This window comes from Manis javanica, chromosome 15 (assembly GCF_040802235.1).
Source record: "Manis javanica isolate MJ-LG chromosome 15, MJ_LKY, whole genome shotgun sequence".
Classification (NCBI taxonomy): domain Eukaryota; kingdom Metazoa; phylum Chordata; class Mammalia; order Pholidota; family Manidae; genus Manis; species Manis javanica.
In genome coordinates this window covers 58,376,508-58,390,904 of record NC_133170.1, presented here as the reverse complement: position 1 = coordinate 58,390,904, position 14,397 = coordinate 58,376,508, and the positions used below count along the sequence as shown (strand labels likewise).

The window sequence follows — 14,397 nt, the reverse complement described above, 5'->3', positions numbered from 1 at the left end:
GTAGGTCAGTGGAGCGTTCCCTGCTACAGCAGCTGGATGGAAGCTCAGGGCACACATTTCCCAACAGTGATCCATCCCCGTATTTATAACCAGAGATGGACTGTGCCCATAAATCCTTCACCCCACAGAACAGAATTAACCATGGGTCCAAAGGCAGGCAACCTCTCTGCCCATGTCTATCAAGGCTCCGTCAGCACCTCAAGCCGGAAGGGCATGAATTGCAATATCACAGTCAGGAAAAGGTTTTGCAACCTCAAGTTTAGAAGACGCTCCTTGTGTATCCAGGGTTCACAGGAGTGTCTGCTTTCTGTCCACCCAAACTCCACCTTGAGTGATTTCTCCTTTCCTTCTGCCCTGGGCACATTTTTTATTTCCTGGTGGATGGGGCAAGGGTAAAACATATGAAGCATAGTGAGTCTTGGAAGAATGTGGAAATATACACATGTAGAATACATCTGCTATGACACTGCTGACCATATAGAGATGGTGACTTATAGAGAATGACTAAAAATTTAACAGAAGATCATCTTGAATCCTCACTCTCCTCTCTCTGGTCGGCTACTGAACACCGTGAAAATACTTTCCTGTACTGTCCTTTCTTTCTGCTACAGTATGATCTTCAAAGGCTCCTAAAATAGAAATCTCTTCTCTGTAGCACGAATAGCATTGTTTTTCTGAAAGACCATTTCTATGCCATGATTCAAGAAATCACCAATGCACCTGCAAACACCACGATCTATAGTATAAGAGGGACAGCCTCTTTCTTTGGCTAGCTTTTTTGTTTTGTTTTGTTTTTACAATTTTCTCCCAAATTTGACCACTTAGGACTTTAGTCAATTACCAGTAAAATAAACAGTTCATGGGAATGGAGTTCTGTTTCCTTTCGTACAATGATAAGATAGCAGCAGTGTCTAGCAACTTGGGAAATTTTTATTTTTCTGGACAGCTGCATGCATATAAAGATTCTTCTCCACTCCTTTCTTATTCTTAATAGTCATGAGATTCAAGGTTGGGAGGATGTTCAAACATGGGAAGCGGTGTCCATGTTTCCTTAGCATCAGCATATGTGTCCACTCATAAAAAAATTGTTTAGGAACACGTGTAGAAGTATGAAGCCAAGATGAACTAGACCCCAACAGATTCTGTGGCTTTCTAACTCCCCCAAACTGGTCCCCCAGATGGGGTTCAGATATTCTCCCATGAGTGATGTGGCTTCAGGACAGCTCTGGATGTGGGTAGGGGTGGGAAGCCCTTGGAAGGCAGGACAGTGCATCAGGAGGCCCCTCAGACCTGCCTTGTTCACTGAACACCACAGTTGGCCATGGGGGGAGGCCCAAGGGGTCTTCAGCTTTAAGTGGCAGGGGCTCCTTCTCACATCTTCCAGTTTCCAGGTAACTTCTGTTCCCTTTCCCTTTGCTATGCCTCAGTGTTCCCACTTGACACTTTGTAGATGGTAGATATCAGCACAGGGCTGTGCACTCAGTTGGCGCTTGGTGTTCAATATAAATGGTTACACAGCTTATCTGCTGTCCTACTTTTTAATTCTGAATATTATTTGCAATCACAACCACAGTTCTGACAGTGAGAGTTCTCAGTGGGGGAGCACTCCCTGATCCACTTCATTCACATGTAACAAACCAATTCATCCTGAGCAGCCAGGCTTCCTGCCCAGTGAACTGCAGCGACCAGGCATAGCTCCACCCTCTGCATTTATGCTGTCACCTCTGCGTGCACCTCGTCTGTGTGACTGCATTCCGTAACCTGCCACCTCTACTCCTTCCAACAATGCCATAAGGGAAGACATATTTTGAAGGATTATACTGGGTTAACAGAAGACACTGAGTTACAGTATCTAGATTTATATCTAGACACTGTAGATATAGACAGTGTCTACTTTTGGTTGACAATCAAATATGAGAAAACAAGATATTATGGTAAAGGAGTCAACAGAAGAAATTATAAAAAATTGGGAGAACATGTGGGGAGTATGGAGGAGCAAAAAATAAAATTTTGCAATCCATGTCCTTCTGGGGGAATGATTAATGATCACAGTGCAGCAGTTCCCAGATCTCGGGACTTCAAGGACCAGCAGAAAAGGGGAGAGTGTGCTGCCAGCCTCAGTGGAAGCAGGGTGGGCAGGGAAGCAAAGCCACAGAGTGAGGCCGAGGGGCATCAAGTAGAAGGGACAAGAAGCCCTGAGCTGGACGTGCTCCCCAGTCAGCCCCCATCATCAACCAAGCAAGGGGGGCTCATGGCACTTCACTCCCTTATGCCTTTGCTACTCATGTTCTTTTCCTGAAAAAGATTACTGAACACATACTTTGAACAATTGAGAAACAAAACAAAAGCAAGAGCTTAAGAATGGAGATGCTATGTAATAATAAAACTGGTGGTAAATATTAAAATCAGTTCAAATTAGAAATGTTTAAAGAGATATATAAATCTAGCCATAAAAAGTATGTATATCCTAAGATTTATACTCAGTCAAGGATCTGAATTGTGAAACATTGAAATAACGATAAAACTTTGGATCAACAAGAGTGCCATACTTAATTTTCAAAAACAAGAAGTGGAAACACTTGTGCTGGCAGAGTGGGAGCTGGGATAAAAATTGGGCAAGCTTATCTGGAATAAAAGAGGAATCAAACTATTGTGTTTATTTTTACTTTTTAGTAACTCAAGAAATGTAGAATAAAGCGTGTTTTTTGAAAACCTCAGAGGTAATCATTAGGAGAAAAATAAATTATATCCAAAACATGGAGATTATAAAAGGAAAGAACACCCAAACCACGCATGGCTACGTCCCCCAACACATTCACACACACAAAACAGAAGGAAACTGGAAACACAAAATAGAAATGCTACACTAATAGATGGAGGGAAAGCCAAATATTTCACTCCTAATAATGAATGCAAATCCAAAAATCTCTTCTGTTTAAGCATAAACATTCAGAGCGGCAAAAAGAAATCTAAAATCCGCTTGTGTTTAATTTTAAATGAAGCATCTAGAAAACATGACAAAAAGGTTTAAGGTTAAAGGTAGATAAAAGCATATAAGGAAAATATAAAAAGAAAAACTAGGATGGGGTATTATAACAGTAAGATTCATGGTAACAGTATTACATAGGGCAGGATGTCATTTTATTTGGCTCTGCATATAATTCACAAGGGAGACATCTCCCTTTGTGTGCTAAGTAGCTTTGCATTAGAATATGCAATACAAAGGGGAAATGAAGAAAAAGATAGCAGATGAGGAAATAGGGCGTCTGAGCTTCGCACTGGGCAGGCTGGAGACCTGATGTACCTGAGAGTGACTTTCAGAGGGATTGGGGATTTTTCCATGCTCTTCTATTTTGTTTTTACTTTGCTTCTTTCTGTTGGCTGGTATTTGAAAGCAGAGTATTTTTCCCACTCACTAACAACTATTTTTTAAATACTGACTATGGGCCAGGTATGTGCTGTTCTGGCTGCTGTGGGAACAGGCACACAGAAGTCTGATCACGTTTGCAAGGGACTGACCAAGTCCAGTCTGTTTGAGAAATGACATGGAAGTTCAGAGGAAAGGAGTGGTCAATAAAGAACTGGAGAAAGCATTTCAATTGGGTCCTGGTAAATCTGGGACTGGTATGGATGGAGAGATGGAGCAGAAGGACATTCCAGATGTTCCAGAATGAACAGCAAAATGCCAGGGCATCGAAAATGGGCTGAAAAACAATGCAGGACCGTCCACAGCGAATAGGGTATCTGAGGCAGGGTGGCGAGTGTACTTCAGGCAGTCTTCCCCACCTCCTCCCACCCTGCCTTCTCATTTTACGTTTTCAAAGCAATAACTTGCAGGTCTTGTGTGATGCCCCAGAGCACAGCACTGGCCCCTAACAGGTGCGGCTTCCATATCTGGGTGAGACTCTAAATGATTCCTTCCTTGGAGCCCACCAATACCCATTTCTGCTCAATTTTTTCTGGAAGGAATGTGGCTTACACTTTCTTTTAAGTGATCTTCAATGAGAGATTTCTTAAAATACATAATGCTTGCTTGGCAGCAGGCTTAAATTTTGGGGAAACTCATTAGAAGATGCTAGCTTATAAGTATTTTGTGTCCCTTTAATTGAAAGGTGCTGCATAAATGTTCTCTGAGAACACTGGACCTGAACTGAGGTCTTAGTAGGTCTTCAATGATTTGCCACCACAGGCAGTGGAAAGGCTGACTCACTGTGTACATGAAAGGAATCCAGGCCAGAGTGTTCAATAGCTGCCAAGTGGAATTAGGGAACATTAGATGTTCGGAGGGAGAACTCCTCAGTTGCAACCCATGCGCTACACTGCCTCTGTTCTCCACTGCTGGCACCCGGTCATTCTCAGGATAGCAGGACTTCAAAGTGCTAATGTGTGCTATGAATGTCCAATGGGAGTACAGTGTACAGCATTTTCTGAACATATTTTACTGTGGAAAATCCCCCTTCCCCAAAACTATGGAGCCCTCTGGAATGATTTTTATAAGCTGTTCCTGTTAGTGTCCTGAACTCTGCCACACTCTGTCTTCCATCACTGGGGCCCCAACTGAGCCTAAACCCTCCTCCTCTTCAGCTCTTTGATGACAATGATCAGGTTCCTCAAAGTCTTTTCCAGGCCCAACCCTGCCATCTCCTGCAAAGATTCCTCCTTGGGTAGGGTCACCATCTCCTTACCCAACTGCCCTCCAGTTTCACTTACTTTCCCTTAAAATTCTGATTCTCTCAAGAGGGTGGGATGGGCAAAGAATACAAAAAATTACCTGTGTGGGCCTGGGCATCGCATTGCATTTTTGTCTTTCAGTAGAAAAGTAGCAATTAAGTGACTGCTGCCTTTAAGCAGTTAAGGCACCAGGGCTTAACAATCCCACTGGATAAACCACTGAGGTCTGGGTACTGCATTTTCACAATATCATGGCCCGGAGGATAATATCTGTTTGCTTCAGAAGAAGGTTCCAGAGAGCAATTATATTTGCTTATAATAAACTGCACAGCTCCTAAAACAACTGTCCAGTTATAGGTTGATGGCAACTCAGAGCTTTAATTTCATTCCGAGAATACACAGATTTACCATCTGCTTTTTAACATTCCCTTGGTTTCCTTTTGACCTTTCCTAAAGAGACAACTTCATTGGTGAGTGGAGCTACTTTGCCTGTTCAGTCTTATGCATACATGTCTATGTGTGTATATTTTATATATATACACATGTATATATATATATATATATACATGTTTTCCTTTCAAGGTTTGGTTAATATTTTATAGGTCAGGAAACAAATTATACTGGTCAAATAAGAACAGAGTAGAGTCCCGGGCTCAGTGTAACATAACATTTCCTCACATGTTGCTCATTACAATGGTGATGCAAGGTTATAGGTACAGCAGTGTCAAGGTCTGCCTGCATTTCAAACCCATTCCTCGTGGAGGATGCTATTATACTGCATCACTGGACTTGGTTTCCATGCAGGGGCGCTGTGGGGCTTGTCCAGATCAGTCGTCCTGCTGAAGCCTGAGGGCTCCCTGCTCAGCCTCACAGGTGTCCTTTCTTCAAGGAACTGTTCTCGGCCCGGTGGGATGTCGCCCCTCCTCCAGGGGGCTGCCATGGCCCATGGCTGAGTGACTGAGCACACAAAGGCTGGCCCCCTGGTCCCCAGGTGGGGCCGTGAGCTGATACGGTCCGTGCCCCAGAGCTCCGCAGGCGGCATCATGGGACATTAGCCCCAGTGGGGCACACATACCCTCACTTGGGTTCCTCCCCCCCCATCCCCTTGCTTCTCTGAGTCCCCTTCTCCTGAGGGCACTTCCCACAAGAATGTTTGTCCCAGGCCCTGTTTTAGGGATTCTTACCTAAGACAAAGCTATTATTTTCCCTGGTGGTTGCCACTTGGACACTCTGCAAGTGTGTGGTCCTTTGACTGTGGAGTGACTGTATAAGGAAATGTAAAGTTTTAGACAATGAAATTCAGCTGTTTTGCTAAATATTTGCTTAGAAAATAGGAGACCATTTAATATGCTGTGTCTTCTAAGTGGACACCAACTAAACACATTTAGTTAAAGATAGCTTTGGAAGCAAGGTATCTGGCAGTAAGTAGAAAAATGGAGTCCCTTGGAGAGACTTCCTTAATTGATGACATAGCCTCATGCAGCGAGCTATGTTAGCAATGCACGTGGACTCATTCCAGTCTGAAGTTTCAGTGAGATGCAGATTACCACAAGGAAACTCAGTACTCTCCTGAAACCAATCACGGTGAAGACGGAGGACATACATGGAATACAGTTAGTTGATGCACAGTGAAGCTGGGCCCCCACCCCTGACTCCACTGCCAAGGCCTGAGGATGGCAAGAGGAGGGTCTGCCCGGCAGAGGAAGTATGTCCATCTAACCAAGTACAGAGGATTGTCCTAGTCTAAGACTGGGCCTTGTGTCTGGCTGACTCAGAGGCTGGGGCATCTGGCGTTGGGGATGATGGGTGCACCTAACTGCCTACTTCTCTCATTCCTCCATGAAAGGTTGGGTTGGTCATCTTTGGCTTGCATAGGTGACTAAATTTTCTGGAAAGGCATAGTCTAAAGAGGTGCCATGAAGGGTAGCAGTGTTCTGGGGGCCAGGCGGGATTAGCAGGAGGCTGTCCACCGCACCTGCTTACCGGAGGGACCTGGCCGGTCAGGGAGGCACAGGCTCAGGTGTCAAGCCCAAGGAAAGGACAACAGGGGATGAGTTAGGGAGAGAAAGAGCTAAGGAAATTAGAACGAGGTAGGCAGAAAGAAGGCTAGGGGCCTGTCTACTTTTACGGGTCACTTACTTGGGTCAAATGTCTAGCCTTTCCAGCTTGAAGGCACAGGCAGCCAGGCAGGACATGAACGTCAGACCTTGTAGACCCAACCCGAGTGTCCACTCTAACTCAGAAACCCTAGGTAAGGAGGAGGCCAGATTCCTTTTGTTTTTAAACAATACCTATTAGCTAGAAGTGGCATAAATGAAATTTGGTTTTTCTTGGCCATCATTATACGACCTTTGGTTCTCAGTTGAAAGGAAAAAATGTGCTTTAATATGTTTTCTAAAATGTCATTGTAAGGGACTAATGGCGGGTGGTCCTTCCCTAGAACTTAGAATATGAAGGTGGCCTGCAGCTTGAAGGAAGCGGACCTTCAGGTGATTATGCAGAGAGGCAGGGCTAGGTGTGAAGGCAGGGTAGGTGTGAAGGCAGGGCTAGGTGTGAAGGCAGGGCTAGGTGTGAAGGCAGGGTAGGTGTGAAGGCAGGGTAGGTGTGAAGGCAGGGGCAAAAGGAGGGCTCCTCTGTCGCAGGTGGAAAAGCACTGTGCACTGCTCTGGGAGGGCAAGACATTTACCCGCCTCTCCTCCACCTCCCTCCTGTCCTCACCTCCTGCCTCCCCCGCTCCTTACCTCCCTCCTCACCTCCCTCCTCCCCTCTCTCCCTTTCCCTCCTGCCTCACAGCTTCTCTAATTCCTTCTTCTTTCCTAGGAGGACTTACTATTTGCTTTGCTTTGCTTTCACCTTTGAAAATAGAAGTGTGCTTTGCTGATTTGTTTCATCTAAGATAAAAAGGCAGCTACAATAGAAATTTAATGCTCATAAGGGAAAAGTATAGAGTAATTCTCTTTAGCACAGGGCATGTCTTTTGTGTGACTTCTTCAAAATCGTCTCTGTACCTGAGGTACACCTAGAACCCTTTTTAGTAATGACTGTGACATTCCTCACAGGTGAACTCACTTCTGTTGCTCGTTCTGAAAACACATGATCTGTTTGTCTTTTCACACTCCTCACAATGAGATTTAAAATAGGGACTCACTAGCACCTATTCAGAGGGTTATAAACAGCACTGCCTTGAAAAGGCCTTGCGGATATCTGCATGGAATTAGAAGTGACACATCAGATTCACAAGACTATTAAGCAGACAGAAAACAGAGGTGGAGGCCCAAGTGCCTAAGTACCCTGAGAGACCCCCTCCTGCCTTGAGGTGCTGGACTTCTAAGTAGTTGCTACACAGCATTACGGTGGAAATCCTTAGCTGTTACACGCAGGGTTCTTAAGTGTGGCTTGCTTAAAGGAAGAACATGAATTATAGTGATGGGAAAACAGAGTGTGAATAGATAATGGTTTTTGAAGATGAGGAGATGTTTTGAGGGTATGGTGGCAGCAGTGGTTGATGTTGCTCCCCATTTTGAATATCCCACCCCTTAACTGGGTCTTGGCTGAGGCTGAATAGAATTGCAGAACTGCCTTCTTGGCCATATTGGAAACTACTGATATGTCCAAGTTCAAGGATGACAGACATCAGCCTCCATGGAAAGAAACAAACACCCCAGTCTCATTTCAAAGACTAGCCAGTCATTCAGGAAGAGAAGATCTTTCAGAGGACCAGCACCTGACACAAGTTAAGCCATTCTTGACTCACAGGACAGCCATTCAATTGCAGGTCAGGGTCATCAGTTGAACGGTTACATTCTCACTGACCTTTACCCCCTGTTCCCAACCCTTTCGGCTAAAGCACCTAGACTGAGTCTCAACTCTTCTAACATGGTATTTTGACACATCACAAATCTTTCCCACACTGAACCCCCAGTTTCCTCATGGCTTTGTTTTGGCACACCACTCACTATTCTGGCCCCTGTCCTCTGGATGCCCATTTGCTTGCTCACATCCCTCATAAAATATGAAATGCAGGATCCTCAAGCCACATGCAAAACACTGCTGGGTAGATTAGAGATGAATTGCTTCTTGTTTTCTGGATATTATTTTTTCAATTATTTATACTGATTAAGTTAAAAAATTTTCTGTTAAACTAATTTGGCTTACCCTCTATATCTTTCTATGCCTCAGGAGAGTAATGGTTATTTTCTCCTTTAAAAATTACAGTGATGCCAACTGCAATGGGCTCCCTTGATTGACAGTCTTCTGGATGCTTGTACTTTTCCTCTGCCAGCTCATTAACCCATTCAAAACCCTGAGGGGGGTGCTATCCTCTCCACATACAAGGAAGACACAGGTTCAGAGAAGGCGAGTCCCTGGCACTAGGTCACACAGCAGCATGGGGCTCAGATCCAAGTCCTCTGACTACACACTCATGGTCTTTTTACTATCCTCCCTCATCTCATTTTATCTGGGAAGGGAAAAGGCTAATTATGTCATGGGAATAGCCAGGAACAAAATATGGGTCAGAGTTCTTCCCAGTCTGTGCATCATCAAACAGAAAGGTACCTCTTGGCCCATTTGGGATGCCAGTGGCCTCACTATGTGACATTACAAAGCCATCAGCAGGAATACAACAATCACATTATTGGCATCAAAGCCAGGATGGACAGAGGCCAGTCTTGTGATCTTCAAGGTTTCCTCTGTTGTGGACACTGTGGCTTCTGGTTCTGATGCCCTTTCCTGGGAGTTGGGGTGTAATGGTGGCTGAAGTACTCTTTGCTCCCTGGTTCAGTGCCTCCCGGGGGTCCCCTCACCCCAGAATTATCTGTCTTACCATGTGCCTGTGTGGGTCACTCCCTGTAATTCACCCAGCAACAGTTTCCCACCCAGGCTACTCCAGAGAGACAGCACCATGCACAGGGTAGGGGGCATTGCAGGCGGCACTCAGATCCCCCTGCAGGACTGAAGCACCCAGTCCCCACCTGCCTTGGCTCAGTGGCTTCACACCGATCTTTCCCTGTTGTCTGCCTGTGGCTATAAAGAGATGCTCTGTTCCAGATCCTGCCCAACTCCGGGGCTGCCCATATGCAGTGAGGTGGCATGCGGGTACCAAGTCCCAGACCTCTGGCCCTAGTGCAGGATGATGGTGGTGGAGGACTTCAGGGCTCCCGGGGGATCAGCTGAAGTCTTTGTTCCATCCACCGAGCTCCCCCTGGTCCAGTCCAACCCCTTTCCTTCCCATAGACCCTCCTGAACAGTCCTCTGCAGGTGAATCTCTGAGGCTCAAGCCTGTGGGGCCTGGAGCTGCCACACCCTTACCGTGACTTTGCAGGGGTGCTGGGACCTGAAGGAAGGGCAGGGAAGGCCTTACCCACAATCATGTGGTTGCAGACGTCACAGAAAGTGGGCTTCTTGAAGATGTACTCCTGAAAGGCATGGGCCTTGCCACCGGGGTGAGGGCCAGCCTTGGTGGGTGTGGGTGCCGGGCTCCCAGGGGACTCAGCCAATGAGGGCAGCTTTCCATCGCTGTTGGCTGGCTGGAAGAAGTTGTCAGCACTTTTGCTCCGTAAACTCTTGGTCTTGAAAGAAAGTGATCGTTTTAGTTTCTGGAGCTGCAATGCAATGACAGAACAGACTCTCTTACCATCGAGCCTGCAGACTATGCTGGGGGGTGAGGTCTGCTCCTCGCTGGCCCCCTGTGCCCGCAGCCCCAAGGAACTCTCACCCGGCCTGTGCGGGTGGTGACCAGGGCCCAGGAGGCGTTTGGCGGCCCTGCGCCTGACCCCAGGCTAAGCCAGACCACAGTAGGACACTCCTGGTGGCTTTTGCTTCCACCCCTGCTCCTCATACCCCCTCTGCCCTCAGGGTCCTACCAGTGTGCTGTCCAGATGGCCCACCACACTGGGGTTTTGATACCATTTGCCTCATGAATTTGAATCACTGGAAATATAAAGTGTAAGATCTTCTGGGCTCAGAGGCTGGGTCTGTAATATGGGGCCCCTGCTGGCCTTTGTCTTATGGACACTTAGCAGCAGACACTTGTTTCTACACAGCAGAGCCACGTCTGAGCCAGAATCAATCTGGTTGAATTACCCACAGAACACAAACCAGAAACTCTCAAGCCTGCTTGGGTCTGAAGGTGGAATTACCTCTTTGATTTCTGTGCTCTTCCCCTGGCCGTGCCACTTATGTCTGGTCAACTAGATAATTTCTCATTTGCCTTTGGGACTCAAGAAGAGGCACCCAAATAGGTTTGGAAAAGCATTAACTCTGAGAGGTCTCTGGGTATGGTCCAGTCCACACTGCCAACTCAGCCTTCACATTGAATCTAGAAGAATCTTTTGGCAACACAGAAAGGAGTGTGAACCTGTTGTTTAAAATCCTTCGTGGCATCTCATTTGTTCTTAAAGGTAAAGAGCTCCATGTCCCGGGTCCCGGGATGGGCACGGGCAGAGTCTGGGTGCTTCCTGCCCACCTTGCTCTGTCCATCCCAGCCCCAGTGGCCTTCTGAGTCCAGTATGTGCTATGCTTTTTCATCACCAGCGCTTAGTACATAGTTTCCCCTCAGTCCAGTAAGACATATGAACCACTTAGAAGCTGCATGACCTCAGCAGGCCACTTCAGCTTTAAGATAGTTTCCTTTGTAGGGGACTTCCCATGAGGCTTTGCTGTTGCCTGAATTAATGTCTGTGGCCCAACACTGCAGACACAGTGGTCCTAAGCACACTGTCCTAATAAAGGCCTCCATCAGGGGTGGTCAAACACTCCTCCAGGACACATGAATTCATCAGGAGCACGTGGTGGTCTTTAGTACTTGGGGGGGAGACTGCAGAAGTGGTTCACTTTTCTAGCTGTTCCCCTTTCCTACCCCACTTTGCAATGTGACTACATCTCAAAGGTGGAGTAGGTTTCCCCACTCTTGAATTGTGTTGGTTTTGGGAATTTGACAGACAGAAGGTGGCAGAAGCAACTTTAAGCCAGTTCCAAGCCCAGTCCTCAAGATGCATGCTTCTGTCCTCCCTCTTAGAAACCTGCCAGACCCCCAAAGCAGAGCCCCCCTGCTTTCCTGCCTGGAATCAAGGGGTCTGGGTGAGAGAGAAAACTGTTCAGCTGAGTCCCACTCTAATTGCCAATGCACAAAATCATTGCCTGGTGTTTTAATCTGTTAAGGTGGGTACACTTTCTGGCATGGGGTGGGGTTATGCTTCTTTGCCCACGTGAAGTTGGCTGTGGCTGTGTGAAGCCAGCTCTCCCCACAGGGAGCCAGACCTTGCAGGATCCCTAGCGAAGCCCCCTACAAGGGCAGATATCAGCTAGAGAGAGCTGGCAGGGGGCAGCAGCTCCCATTCGACAGGAAGGTCAGAAGGAGTGGCCAGCCAAGCCTTTTGCTTCTTTCCCTCTGGCCTGAAGCCCAGACCCCCCAGAGGGGCTGGAACTGCCGAAAGAGGAGGCAGAAGGAAGCACACCTGAGTTACTCTGGGGCTGTTTGTCACTGCCCACAGCCCACACATCCTGACGGATAGAGGAGAGCAGGCTCATGAAGTCTTGGGAGCATGGTATTTATTTTGAAGAGGACCCTTCATCTCCAGCGAAGCTAAGAGAGAGGCTATGAAACATGGCTCGCTGAGACTGGGCTGCACCCAGGCAGAACCTGGAAGCAGGGAACAAGCAGAACAGCCCTCCCACTGCCAACTGGGCTGGAGGTGGAGGAAGGGAGACTTAAACAGGAAGTGAGATTGGAGTTTCTTTCAGATGGGTTTTATTAAATTAAAGTGACCAGGAAGGTAAGGACTCTTCCAAGATTTTGTCATGGGCTGTGCAACCCAGGGGGAGGGAGGTTTATCCAAGCAAATACCATCACATAAAAAGTAAAGTCCTTTTCTGTACCCCTCTACCCCCAACAGAGTTCAGATGGTGCAATAAATTGGCTATGCTCATGTCAAAAATATGATAAACACCTTCCCTGGGTATACGAGGGCACTGCCGTAGAGGGCACAGGATGACTTCGAGGGGGCTGTGAATTGTGCAATGGGAGGAGGAGTCCTAGGGGGCAGGGGAGGGGGCCGGAGCAGGGTCTGGGCCGAGGCTTCACCACACCATCTGTCCTCATTTGCTCCGAGACTACTCAGTGAAGACATTGGTCTTTCACCTCTGCAAAAATGGAGGCCAGGAGAGGGTGAGGTGCTTGCCAAGGTCACACGGCTTATGTAAGTCAAGACCAGAGTTCAAGGTTAAATCTGCCTTCCTCTAACCCCGATGCTCTTCCCACAGTAGTGAGCTGGCAGGGGATGGGTGGGGGGAGGAGGAGGGAGGCTTCTCACCCCCCCACCCCAGGGATGGACCCACTCCTGGCTGGCATTGAGTGGGGTGTGGGGAGGGATGTGGAATGGGAAAAAGCCTCTACATCCTTGGGAGCGATTTCCTTTATTTTATATATTTAGAATTTCTTAGAAGTCATAAAGGCGCCTGCCTGGTTGTCAGAGGGGGACATCAGGCATTTGTGGTGCAGCCTTCTGCAGAAGGACAGGGAACGCACTGGGGTGGTGTCTGCCGGGTAGTCTGGCCCCACTCCTGTGCTCACATGTGTCAGTAGCCCCTTCAGACCTTCTGCCATGGGTATTCTGTGCTCCCTGGAAGTTCAGTATGCTGTCAAGAAACCTGTGGCATTTTACTTGTCTTGTGGGCTGTGGCTGGAAATTGTATCAGCCCTTGGGAGCCTGCCTGCCTGCAAAGCAGAGAATTTGCATTGGAGGCCAATGTGACGTTTCCTATTCAAGTGGCCAGTGTAAAAGAAATGCTGCAGGCCAAACAAAGTCTGAGCAGTGAGCCTGAAGGAGCGTGCTTTCTCCAATTATCCCTAAGGACCAGAGGCCAGAAAGGAACACAGGAGATGCAGAAACAGAAGCAAACATTAATATTGGCACATGTAGCAACGTGGTTTGTTTTCACACCCCCTCAGCCAGGCTCCACTCTTTTGCAATGACAATGGTGGAAGGAGCAGATACTCTGGAATGCGACAAACTGCTCTGTGGACTTTACTTCCTGACACCACTGAAAAACCGTGGGTGAGAGGTCACTCACCCATTTATAAAATAATTCATTCCATGAAGATTTATTGTGCCACTGCTGTGAGCCAGGTATAGCTCCTGGTTTTTGGGATTTAGCAGTGAAAAAAGGAAAATCCTTCCCTTGGAGGTGATAAAGCTTAGGTGGCGAGACAGAAACTAAATAAATAATCAAAAGTGTATAATATGAATTTGGGTAGGGATAAGGGCTACAATGGCAATGAAAGCAGAGCCAGGCTCTGGGAGGTGACAGGGAAGGCTGACCTGACAGGTGACATGGGAGCAAGGACATGAAGGGAGTAGGGGTGTGAGCCACTCTGGGGAAGAGGATTTGGGCAGTGAGCAAACCAGGGGCAAAAGTCCCAACAGGAGCACAAGGTGGGTGTGCCTGCAGAACCCCAGGGGTCAGGGTGCCTGCAGCAGAGCGGTGAGTGCCGCAGAGGCAGAGAGGCTAAGGGCCGGCTTGGAGCCGAGCCTTGTGAGTCACAGCAAGGACTTGGGAATTCATCCTACGGGTGATGGCTTGAACAGGGAGGTGATAAGGTCTGCGTTTTATTTTAAAGCATCATTCCAGCTGCTGTGGGACTGGCTGCAGGAGAGCAAGATGGGGCAGGGATACCAGCTGGGAGACTCTCACAGTCGTCCTGGTGAGAAGCAGCTGGCTTGACCT

The 14,397-nt window shown here is 47.5% G+C and overlaps 1 protein-coding gene across 2 annotated transcripts in view; it reads right to left on the bottom strand.

Annotated features, from left to right (window-relative positions):
- STAC (SH3 and cysteine rich domain) overlaps positions 1–14,397 on the bottom strand; it is a 126,718-nt gene that overhangs the window by 60,644 nt on the left and 51,677 nt on the right. Inside the window, exon 2 of one of the 2 annotated variants that reach the window (XM_017653520.3) lies at positions 10,034–10,274. In XM_017653520.3, coding sequence (XP_017509009.3) covers positions 10,034–10,274 — 241 coding nt within the window. The remainder of the gene's footprint in view (positions 1–10,033; positions 10,275–14,397) is intronic. The other variant, XM_073222671.1, reaches the window with a different exon arrangement.